The sequence below is a fragment of the Anolis sagrei genome, chromosome 5 (assembly GCF_037176765.1).
Source record: "Anolis sagrei isolate rAnoSag1 chromosome 5, rAnoSag1.mat, whole genome shotgun sequence".
Lineage (NCBI taxonomy): Eukaryota > Metazoa > Chordata > Lepidosauria > Squamata > Dactyloidae > Anolis > Anolis sagrei.
This window is the reverse complement of record NC_090025.1, coordinates 47295531-47308582: the sequence shown is the minus strand read 5'-3', so window position 1 is coordinate 47308582 and position 13052 is coordinate 47295531. Positions and strand designations below refer to the sequence as shown.

The 13052-nt window shown below is 39.9% G+C and overlaps 1 protein-coding gene across 1 annotated transcript in view; it reads right to left on the bottom strand.

The window, feature by feature from the left end:
• The window catches only part of SMAD1 (SMAD family member 1), a 59385-nt gene that overhangs the window by 24938 nt on the left and 21395 nt on the right, over positions 1-13052 (bottom strand). Inside the window, exon 2 of the mRNA XM_060778882.2 lies at positions 6178-6769. Coding sequence (XP_060634865.1) covers positions 6178-6577 — 400 coding nt within the window. The 5' untranslated portion in view covers positions 6578-6769. The remainder of the gene's footprint in view (positions 1-6177; positions 6770-13052) is intronic.

Sequence of the window (13052 nt, the reverse complement as noted above, 5' to 3'; positions counted from 1 at the left end):
TAAATATCAAAATCTTTTGCAGCTACCCACACCTTAGCCTTTTGTGATCACCTCCTGCTGGATTCTTCATCAATAAGGTGACCGTAGAATTATGCTGGAGGCCTTCTCTAGGCATGTTCTAGACCCTCCAGAATAATCTATGATATGCATCCATCCTGAAAACATGGATGTTCAGACAAGCCTTTGACCCTGAGAAGGCTGAATGGGCCCATATGACGCTGACACTTAGCACCTGTGAATTGACAGCAGTTAGTTTTATCTACTGTTGTTTTAAAATTGTATTGTTTTGATTTTAACATGTGTTGATGGGGGGTTGTTGTTATAATTTTATGTGACTTGTTTTATACTTTTGTACTGTTATTACCGGTTGTATTAACAGTACTTTTGTACTGTTATTACCAGTAATAACAGTACTGGTCCCTTCGGGGAGATGGTGGCGGGATATAAATAAAGTGTTGTTATTATTATTATTATTTCAGGTAAGAAAAAACAGGATTCCAGATTATGTGAAGAGTCCTAGAATATATCCCACACATAATATGCAGATCTAGTGAATTTCAATATATAATCATAAATGTGTTTATTTAAAAGTTTCATCAAATATATCTACATTGACATTCACTAAGGTAGTCACTGACCAGTTTACTACAAATCCATCCAGTAGCAGGAAGTTTCCCATATTTTATGGTAAAAAATTTAAGTGACTATAGAATCATTATAGCACAATAAACATTATCACACAAGGAAGACTGGCAGAATAAAGCAACATGAATCCATTGAGGGTTTTCCCCCATCAATGAAAAGATGCAATCTAACCACGATTGAAGCACAATGACACTATGGGACAGCCATGATGTCGTGCAGTATGCCTCTTCAACAGGTGTGTTTATCCTGCCATAATTGCATCTTAAGTGTCCAGTGAGTAAATATCAGCAAAAAGAGAGACAGGTGCAACAAGTTATTTCTTAATCTCTTATATGACATTTGCAAAGCAACCAGAAATTGGCAGTATCTTTAATTACTGTAAGCTCCCATCAATCATGTGTTTCTAGTGTTTCTCCAGAACAGCAAAAAACAAGACAGCTCCCTCTTCCTTGTGGCGTCTTTTCAAATATTATACATGGTTATCATGTCTCCTGTGGCACCCCCGATGGCAGGACTGCCAGCAGGACTGCTGACCGAAAGGTCGGTGGTTCAAATCCAGGAAGCTGTGTGAGCTCCCATCTGTCAGCTCCAGCTTCTTATGTGGGGATATGAGAGAAGCACCCCACAGGATGGTAAAACATCTGGGCGTCCCTTGGGCAACGTCCTTGCAAACGGCCAATCCTCTCACATCCGTATCGACTTGCAGTTTCTCAAGTCGCTCCTGACACACTCACCAAAAAAATAAAAATAAAAATCCATTACTCCTCTTGCCGTTCTCTTCTGCAGGCTAAACATCCCCAGCACTTCAAGCCACTCCTCAGAGGGCACTGTCTCCAGACCTTTGATCATTTTCGTCACCCTCCTCTGGACACGTTTCAGCTTGTTAATATCTCTCTTGAATTGTGCTGCCCAGAATTGGACACAGTATTCCAAGTGAGGCCTGACCAAAGCAGAATAGAGGGGCACCATTATTTCTCTTAATCTAGACATTATACTTCTTTTAATGCTGCCCAAAATCCCATTGGTTTTTTAAATGCTGCATCACAGCCCTGACTTATGCTCAACTTGTCCACTAAGACTCGAAGATCTTTTTCATATGAACTGTTGTCGAGCTAGACATCACTCATCCTCTATCTGTGCATTTCATTTTTTTATGCCTAAGAGTAGTGTCCTACATTTCTCCTTGTTGAAATCCATTTTGTTAGTTTTGGACCAGCTTTCTAATCTGTTAATGTTGTTTTGAATTCTGATTCTGTTCTCTGGAGTATTACCTATCCCTTCTAATTTAGTGTCATCTGCAAACTTGGTAAGCAGGCTCTCTAAACCTTCACCCAAATCATTAATAAATATGTTTAACAATACCAGGCCTAGAACAGCAGGCTGCAGCACTTCACTAGTCACTTCTTTCGAGGATTAAGAGGAAACATTGGTGAGCACGTTCGGGTTTGGTTGCTTAACAAATTACAAATCTATCTAACAGGAGTACTGTCTAGCCCACATTTTACTAGTTTGTTTGCAAGAAGGTCATGGGGGATCCTGTCAGAGGCCTTACTGAAATCAAGATATGCTACATCCACAGCATTCCCTGCATCTACCAAGCTTGTAATGCTATCAAAAAAGATTAATTATTAATTTATTAATGTTAATATTTTTTAAGAAACCTGTGTTGACTTTTAGTATTCATAGCATTCCTTTCTAAGTGACTGCAGATGGCCTCCTTAATGATCTGCCCCAGAATCTTTCCTGGTATTGATGTCAGGCTGACTGGACAGTAATTGTTTGGGTCCTCTTTTTTCCCCTTCTTGAGTATAGGGACAACATTTGCCTTTCTCCAGTTTGCTGGGCCATCTTCTGTTCTCCAAGAATTCTTAAAGATTATTGCCGGTGGTTCTGAAATGACTTCTGGTAGGTCCTTCTTCAATACATTTAGAGTTCCTTCAATACCCTACTCAACTGAGTTGTAATCAAGACTTTGCCATCTAAACCCCATTCTTACTGTGCTCTGCATTTTCACCCAGTTGGGAAGAGTTATCATCCTATGCAAAAAAAAGGAGTACTTGCATGGCACACAGATATTCCAAGGAAACAGCCAATTTCTCATTCTAGCACTTGGCAATGCCTTAAACTTATGTGAGAGATCATCAAGATCTCAACTCTCTGTTAAGCAACTTGCCTGTTGGAGCTCTTTATACTAAGAAATCGTTAGAGAAATTCTGCCAGTAATGGGGGAGTGAGAACTCTAATTTTGAAATACACAGTAAGGAAACTATAACTAAGGTTTGAAAGAGTGTATCGCTATATTAAGAAAATTGTAAGGGATCCAAGATGTAAGCAATGGGTAAATCCAATTAACTAATAATGCCATATAATGTTCAGATCAGTTGAGCAAATTAGCTAAATCGCTTGCTTCTTCCTTTGCCATTTAAGGCTAATAATAAGACTAAAAAGGGTATATTTTAAGTGAACTGAGTTCTAAGAATCTGACTAAAACACACCTTTGTCTAGCAATTTAAATTATTAAGTTAAAAACACAGACACAATGGAAATCTACGCTAAAGATTTGACTACATTAAACACAATTACTTGAAAGACTGCAATGTTAAGATATTCAACAGGCCTGTGTGGATTCTGTAATAAAAGAATAATTACGTAGCTCTATATCTTTTCAAGAAAAAAGGTAGCTAATACGTAAAATACTTTTAGAAATGTGACCAGAGTTCACATTTACAGCTCCAGATGAAAAACCATTATATCACCACAGTTAAAACCTATCCATTCCTTTCACAAAGAGAGATTACACAAAAATATATTCTTCCATGCGACTCAGAGGTAGTTTTAATATTTATCAAAAGACTGCCAGCTACTTTCGGCATCACCCTTTAACTATAACACTATTGTGTATTCAGCACACAAACAGTTTTGCGTAGTCAGTTACAGTTAGCTATTACAGACATGCCTGCACAAGGCACTTCTTTCCGACAATTGTGCTGGAGTGTTTGCAGATGACGACACGCTTCCCCCATCGCTCCTTCCTATCACCACATATAGGCAGCAGCTTACCAGGAAGCATGCTGACAAAGCTCGGGTTCTCCAAGCTTTGAATTTCCAGTTAAAAGTTATGCCTTCCCACCAGCTACAGCTTACCGTTTCAAGCTTTCTAGCTGATGCATCATCGGTTTTTGTAGTGACCACCCTAAAAATATCTTTTACGGTATATCTAAATGTACAAACAAGCAACTGGAATACTAGAATCTCTCTGTAATGTTTATTTCTAACGGTCTCTTCTCTCCCACCCAGTTTGGCACACTGCTGTTAAACAATTTTGTAAGAATACAAGCTAATTACCTAAATGGGATAGACAAGAATAGATTTCCAATAAGCTTTATCCTGATAACGAATGCATCCAACACTTTATATTGAAGCCAGTGTTCCCGATACCACTATGGATGTTATCCAAGCAGCACATTTACTTCATTGCTCAGCAGAAAACACTGGAAAAGGTCACTGCCATGCATGTTTATTTTCATTTATTCTTCTAGAAACAGACATTATTAACTTCTTGAATTATCAAAGGAGAATTGTGCAGTATTTTATAACACCTCCTTATAGACTCCGATCATACACAATGCCAGACACAATAGCTACTAAGAGTTATGTACTGCACAAATTCATAAACTGAGTACTCAAAGGCTACTTGAACACACAAACACTAAATCTAAGCAGGGGCAGACAGTCAGAAACTTGGATGGGGGGTGTCAAAGAATTATTGAGAGCTAAATATCAGAGGAAAGCAATGGAGAAACATCTCTGAGTATTTATTTATTTATTTATGACATGTATATCCTGCCCTTCTCACCCCAAAGGGAACTCAGAATGGCTTACAAGTTAAATGTAAATACAATATATTGTATTATTAGCACAGCACAATATTAGTATTATATAATACTGCAATATTATTAGTAATATTAGATGTAATATATACTATATTATTATGTTGTATTATTATTAGTATTATATTGTACTACAGTATTATGATCAATATTATATGTACATACAATATATTATATTATTAGCATAGCAGAATATTAGTATTATATATTACTGTATTGTAGTATAATGTAGTATATGGCCAACCTTAAAAACTGTGGCATAGACACCGAGAACTGGGAAGCCCTGGCCCTTGAATGCTCTAGCTGAAGGTCATCTGTGATCAGCAGTGCTGCAGAATTTGAAGAGGCATGAATTGAGGGCAAAAAAAAAAAAAAACGTGCCATGAGGAAGGTGCATCAAGCCAACTCTGACTGGGACTGCCTTTCACCTGGAAACCAATGCCCTCACTGCAGGAGAACATGCAGGTCAACAATAGGGCTCCACAGTTACCTATGTATCCATCGCCAGGACACCAGACTTGGAGGACAATCTTACTCAGACAACGAGGGATCACCTAAGTAAATAAGTGTACACTTTACTGTAATATTATTAGTAATATTACATTTTATTTATTTATTTATTTACTTTATTTCTATATCGCTTTTTCTCAGCCCCTTTGGGCGACTCATGTAATATATAATATGTAATATATAATATACAATTATTATATTGTATTATTATTAGTATTATATTGTATTACATTATAATACTATGCTCAATATTATATGTATATACAATATATTATATTACTAGCATAGCACAATATTCGCAGCCAATAGTGAAAGGACCAAGGCAGAGACATCTCCAGCCCATCCCCTGTTTGGGTATCAGCCAGCACGTCAACGACTTAAATCTAGAAATAGTTTTCTAAGATCTACAGAGACACTCACTGGAACACCTCAGCAAGCGAGAGTCCAAAAGTGGCAGGCCCAAACCCAGTATCTCAACCAATGGCTGATACCCAATGAGAGACTCCCCCCTGGGCACACAGAGGACTGGGCGACCTGGAAGGCACTGAACAGACTGCGCTCTGGCACCACGAGATGCAGAGCCAACCTTCAGAAATGGGGCTACAAAGTGGAATCCTCGACATGCGAGTGTGGAGAGGAGCAAACCACTGACCACCTGCTGCAATGCACCCTGAGCCCTGCCACATGCACAAGGGAGGACCTTCTTGCAGCAACACCAGAGGCACTCCAAGTGGCCAGATACTGGTCAAAGAACATTTAATCAACCCTCATACTCACAAATTTTGTAATCTGTTTGTTTGCTTTGCTCTGTTAGAAATGTAATATAATTTGACTGGTTGTTCTGACACGACAAATAAAAAAAGCACAATATTATCCCTTGCCTATATATTGTGGAAGTCACCTTCTGTCAACAAGTAACTAGAAGGCACACGCATATATTCATACAGGCTTCTATCTTAGGATAAGTGAAAAAACAGCTCACTTACTGAATCGTACAATTCATTTCTCTAGTTAAGCATGCTGTTGCTTTGAGTGATTGAAAATGAACCACCTTGACAAGATGTGTATATGCAACAAATTAGGGTGCTGTGAGGAGTTGTGGGAAGAACATATAATGAAAGTATGTACGTACCTGGACTTTCCACTCGCTTGTAATGATAGGGGTTGATGCAAACTTCCTTCTGCTTTGAACCAAAGGGAAACTCACAGCATTCCAGTGGTTTAAGTTCATGATGACTCTGCAGATCTGGCCAGCGCCACACACGGCAATAAATCACATGTGGTAGCCCTTTCCGATGGGAGACCTGGAGCCTGCCATCTAATGAACGGGGAATAGTGACACAGTTGCTGGGCTGACCGGGACAACTCAATGCTTTCTCTAACTCTTCCATGGCTCCTTTTTTCTTCTTCAGCTTCTTAACTAGAGCATCAACAGCCTTCTCTGCCCATTTTTCCTCTTCATCTCCTTGCTTCCATCCCAGCAGTCTCTTAACAGCCGGGCTTGTAAAGGAGAACAAGCTCGTCACGTTCATGGTGACGACGCAGAAGGAATTCCCACACAGAAGTTATAGGAGAACTATTCCTGAAAGAGTTTGCAACTATAATCTTCAGTGAGTTTGTATTACCCCTTTATGCTTTCTGATCCAGAAGTCTCAAAAAGTGAAACTAACATTCCAGCTTGACAGATGTTTTCTCCAATCTTTCTCCAAATCTGAGGAAGGCACCTGAAGGAGGTAAAAGTGAGGAAAATCAGTATCTTCTTTATATATATATAATTCAAACAAATTCACATTATACACCATTTGATTGAACTGGCAGAATCCATGGACAGGCACACAATTCTTGGTTATAACAAAACACAGAACCTGGAGGGAGTTTTCTCAGGAGTCTTTCCTAAAACACTACTTCTTCAATTATGTTATGAAACAGATCACTTCCTACTGATACACAACATTCCTTCACCCAAGGATAGAAAGAATGGGTCCATTTCACTGTTTAAAATCCTTAGTAGTATAAGAAACTGAAATTTTAAAAGCTTTGATCAGATTGTTTTGTCACACTCATGCTAAACTACTACAGACAGAGAAATCTATTTTGCAATATTAGAGACCACTCATTTCAAATGCTTCAGAACATATGCATTCCTAAGCATCCTCAAAATAAATAGGAATTATTTATGATTCAGAAGAATGTTAAAACATAGATGGTTGCCAGAGTTTATAAATATGGTAAGTCAGGAGCACTTAAAAACCATGTTTGCGTGTCTTTCTGTCGACATGCATATACAATCAGCATGTGAACACTAACCGAATGATAATTTAAAGTTAAGGTAGATTCAGCCCAAAATAAACAGATTTTAACCTTCCCCTCTCCATTCTAAGACAGGCCTAGAGAAATTACAGGTGCAGTAGCAAAAGCAAAGGTCTGCATGAGAACAGCAAAAAGTCACTTTGCTAAGCTCCTTATCACAATATTGTGGGTTCCTGGGATCTACTGGGGTTTAGTTCTATGACCTTGGGTACCAAAATCTGTGCCAAGTATGACCCTTATAGAAAATGGCCAAATCAAGATTTTGGAATATTTCAAGCCATGAACTGTTGAATCCGTGTACACAGAGGGCCAACTGTACACTATTAAAGCACAATAGTCTAGTTTAAGAAACATCATGTGGAATGCTGAGATTTGTAGTTTATTGAGGATCAAGAGTTCTATGGTTGAGAATTCAAAAATCCCAAAACCACAAATCCCAGGATTCCATACAATGTTGTCATGGCAGTTAAAGTGGAATATTGTACTATTACAGTTTAGTGTGAAAGAGCAATAAGATATTTACTATGGTTCTTTACAACAGAGAATAGGACCCCCAAATCCATCCACTTTATCAAGAACTGTTCCTTCCAGCATTACACCCAGAAGTAAGAAGGATGTCTACATGGAAGCAGGGATTTAACTATGTTGACAGGCAGTACCAAAGATTATGCTCTTCTTTCCATGTACATGCATTTCCATTAACTACATGATGACGAAAGGCTGACTAAGGCTGCAATCCTAGTATCTATGCACACCTGAATGGGATTTACTCCCATCTGAGTAAGCATGGAAGAAATGACATTTGCTGTAGGATGTTCTTGGGTTTGAATGAAATCTCAGAAGTTTGCCTTGAATTTACACAAGGGATAGGCAGAAATTTGGTGAATTCCTTGGGGGGGGGGGGGACACCACCTAGGTGTGTGATTACTCAACTGAGATGCAGTTTCTCTTGGTGCAGGAGGCACCCTTAAGAACACTAAATTCAGATCATATCTCAATGGCTGAGGATTCCAATAATGGTCCCTTTTTGTATGTTTTAGAAATATCCAGTAACAGAAGATAGATGTGAGATAGAATTCTTGCATCTCCAGGTGGGCTGAGAAAGACCACTGCCTCATTCAGTCACTAAGCAGAAAACTCAGCAACTTTTTTGCCAACTTTCCAGGTTGACCCGAAGGCTGGAGGAAGCCCACTCATATCTCCCTGATTAGCTGAGCTTCCACTCGTTTCCAAACTAATGGGAGCTTTATCTCCCATTATGGGTCAATATAACAGAAGTAGGTAGCTGGTGTGGGCTGGTCAATGAGGTCACGAAGAGTCGGAAGCGACTGAATGAGTGAACAACAACAAGGTAGCTGGTGGGAGTTCGGGTGCCCTCTCCCAGGGACTATGAAGGCCCATACCCTAACCACAAAATGGGGGGAGGTCTCTCCTGGGCTTAAATTGGCCTGGGACTTGGGGGGGGGGGAGTTGCAAAACTGTCCAATTATTTTTAGAGGGGTATTTGGAAACAAAATATTGTACAGTGGAGGGAAATAAAAGTAAGTCTGGGAGCTGCATGTGCATCATACAGTCATGTATCATGACTTACACCTCCTATATAGTTGAAGAAAATTGGGAGCTTAGGCTAAACAAAGATCATTTTAGATATAAACTAGCTCTAGAGGGTAGATTTATAAGGCAATTCCTCCAAGCATGTAATAACAAGGAAGGAAATAGTTATGCTGTGCAGGCTAGTTGTGCCACCCCCATACTCCAAAAGAAAACTGGGACAGAGAACAAGCAACTACACACACTCATTCTAACCAAGATCTACCTCCGCATGATGGCATAACAAAGCATGAATGTAGCTGGATTGCTATGTGTTGATCTGCATGATGGAGTGAAGCTGGTATGTGGTCACTTTGAGGGTGCTTTAAGATCCAAATATAACAGATAAGCAACAGATGTTAGGTAGGTGTTTTGAAACAAACACTCTTTTAAGCCTACGTTTTCTCTTTTCCAAGAATCTTAAAGTACTGTACCTCAAGCTTTTGCCAATACATTCCATTTTCTTTTCTGCCACACATCCATTTCCTGTATTACTCTGAGCAGCAAGTGGCCTTATCAGTTCGAAGTACAAACAACAATTAACATGAGCCTGCGTCTGACACCTACTCCCCTCTTTCCCAAATAGATGTACCCTTCTGCAAAAGATAATGTTGTGCTTCTAGCAACTTAGCAGGCCATGAAGATAAGCTTGTGGGCTGCATGGCACTAGCCTAACCCAGAGGAGTTCCACAATCTCATTCCAAATATCTCTGAAATATTCCTACAATAACATGGGTTTTAATCCAGTTTAGGATCTATTGATTTTAAAATCAAGAGCAAAAAGAACCATCAAATATTTTATATATCAGGAGTGCAAAGTTTCATATTCATTAGGTTTTTGTGGGTTTTTCCTATTCATTATATTTAAATGAATAAAATGTCATACGAATATAAACACATAAATAATGTCATAGCAGATACATCTGAACAACTAATTAACATTACTACATATTCTAAGAGCCCCCGGTGGTGCAATGGGTTAAACCCTTGTGCTGGCAAGACTGAAGACTGACAGGTTGGAGGTACAAATCCGGGGAGAGTGTGGATGAGCTCCCTCTGTCAGCTCCAGCTCTCCAGGCAAGAAGCCTCCCACAAGGATAGTAAAACATCAAAAAAACATCTGGGAGTCCCCAGGCAATGTCCTTGCAGATGGCCAATTCTCTCATACCAGAAGCGACTTGCAGTTTCTCAAGTGGCTCCTGACACGAAAGGAAAAAAAAACCATGTTGATTGTATAGAAACAGGAATAACTTATACATTTTGAAAAATCCTCAACCTTAAAAAAATTATGGAGTAACCAAATTTGATCCTCAACTTTAAAATTAAAACATGGGGAAAATAATAACAAAATTTGTACAGAATTATAAATGCCTGTAGCTATGTAAAGTGATGGACATTTTGTTCACAAATATATTCAAAAATGAATACTCTTTTTCTTTGCATATATACAATACACACTGTGTATATAGACATCAATATGGAAAAGACACAGAACAAAGTTTTACCGTTTATTTAAGAGTGAGAGTGCATGTAGCGAGATCCATGGTTTGTTATCAGATCTTACTTTAGCCCTTAGATTTTGTATTTTTTTCTAGATGTTATGTTCTTTAAGCCATTGGGATTTCAAAAACTTCCATAGTTCACAGGTTAAACAAAGCCCTTCCAATGGCAGCCTTCCCCAATCAGGTGCCTTCCAAATGTTCTTAACTTTATTGTTGATAAATCCCAGTCCACATAAAGAGCAGGAATGCTTGAAGACATATGAAAATATAGAGGGCAGTAAGTTAGAAAATGATGTCCTAATGTTATCTGTAGGGTCATACTGGTTTTTGTGGGTGGGCTCCCATTCAGATTCTTCATGCTATATAAAAGGCAGTTTAAAATATGGTGGGGCACACTCTATCCATGGGGGATTGCTTCTAGGATATCCCCCAAATACATATATAAAAAACCAAACAGGGACATGCATAGTCAACTCACTATTAAAAATGATACAGAGCAGAGCCAGTGGCAAGCCACAACCATCCACACTGCATTCTTCCAGCTCCTCCACCTCTGAGGAGCCTGCAAAATGCTTTTAGTTCCACCAAACAGAACCACGTTATCTAGCAACCAAAGCCCCCATTGCTGCCCTACACCATTTTAATAGAGTCTTATGCAGAGACCAAGAAGCCTTGTGAGGCTTATACAATAATCCCCTATTAAAATTGGTATAGAGAAGCAATAGGGCAGTGGCAAGCCCTGCCAGGTGTCAATTTCTGCTTCTCGAAGGAACCCTACCACCTGGAAGGCAGCAGCAAAAAACCGGTGTTCCCTCCATTGTGGATTCAAGCACAAACTGGTGTGCTGTCTCCCGTGGCTTAAGTGTACAGTATTATGCAAATCTGAATCCACAGTGCACTGGACCACAGATCATCAGCCCACAGATACTGTACTGTTGTAAAACCATTATCAGCAGGAAAGTAGGAGTATCAACAACACCAGAAGTAGAATATTTATAATAGAAATGAAATCTACTCTATATGTTGCGTTAACACATAATATGTTAACATATAATATATGTCATGTTAACACGAAGCTGCCTCCATTGACTATGTGAAGAATATGTACAAGTCATTTTTTCTAATCCAGTACCATTCCTATGATAGAAAGTATCAGAAACATTATGGTTTAGATCAGTGGTTCCCAACTTTTTTTTGACCAGGAACCACTTTGACCAGGGGCCACTTAAACAGGGATTGCAAGCTGTTTAACCTCAGCAGACTGAAAGCCAAAACCAAGGGTACAACAACATCTGTTATAGAACTCAGTATGCTGATGACAACGTCGTCTGTGCGCATTCAGAAGAAGATCTACAAGCCGCTCTAAACACCTTCACAGAAGCATATGAGAAGCTTGGCCTGTCATTGAACATCAAGAAAACCAAAGTGCTGTTCCAGCAGACACCAGCCAACCCCTCCCCAATGCCAGCGATACAGCTTAGTGATGTAACATTAGAAAATGTTGATCATTTCCGCTACCTTGGCAGCCACCTCTCCACCAAAGTCAACATCGACACCAAAATACAACACCGCTTGAGTTCTGCGAGTGCAGCATTTTTCTGAATGAAGCAGAGAGTGTTTGAGGACCGGGACATCCGTAGGGATACCAAGGTGCTTGTCTATAAAGCTATTGTCGTCCCAACCCTGCTATATGCCTGCGAAACGTGGACTGTCTACAGGCGTCACATGCAACTCCTGGAACGATTCCATCAGCGCTGCCTCCGGAAAATCCTGCAAATCTCTTGGGAAGACAGGCAGACAAACGTCAGCGTGCTGGAAGAAGCAACGACCACCAGCATCGAAGCAATGGTCTTCCGCCATCAACTCCGCTGGACCAGCCACATTGTCCGGATGCCCAACCACCGTCTCCCAAAGCAGTTGCTCTACTCTGAACTCAAGAACAGAAAACGGAATGTTGGTGGACAGGAAAAGAGATTTAAAGATGGACTCAAAGCCAACCTTAAAAACTGTGGCATAGACACTGAGAACTGGGAAGCCCTGGCCCTTGAGCGCTCCAGCTGGAGGTCAGCTGTGACCAGCAATGCTGTAGAATTTGAAGAGGCACGAATGGAGGGTGAAAGAGAGAAACGTGCCAAGAGGAAGGCACGTCAAGCCAACCCCGACCGAGACCGCCTCTCACCTGGAAACCAATGCCCTCACTGTGGGAGAAGATGCAGGTCAAGAATAGGGCTCCACAGCCACCTACGAACCCACCCCCAGGACACTGAACTTGGAGGACCATCATCCTCGGACTACGAGGGATCGCCTAAGTAAGTAAGTAAAGTAAGTAAACAGGGATAAAATTGTATTTTCTTAAAAAAATAAGAAAATACTTTTGGCACAAGAAAATCAGATTTGGAAAATGGTACAGATGCAGTATGAACACGACATTGTGTTACTGAAACATATGCTGAATATATACTAACACCAATGTGTTTGGTAGAAAGACAGTATAGTAGATTTTAAGAATGGTGGCATACAAGTCTAGTGTGTCTGCCTTCCCATAGACCCTTCACCACTCTTGACTCCTACAGTTCCCAAACACCTGGTGTTTTTTAACAGCAAT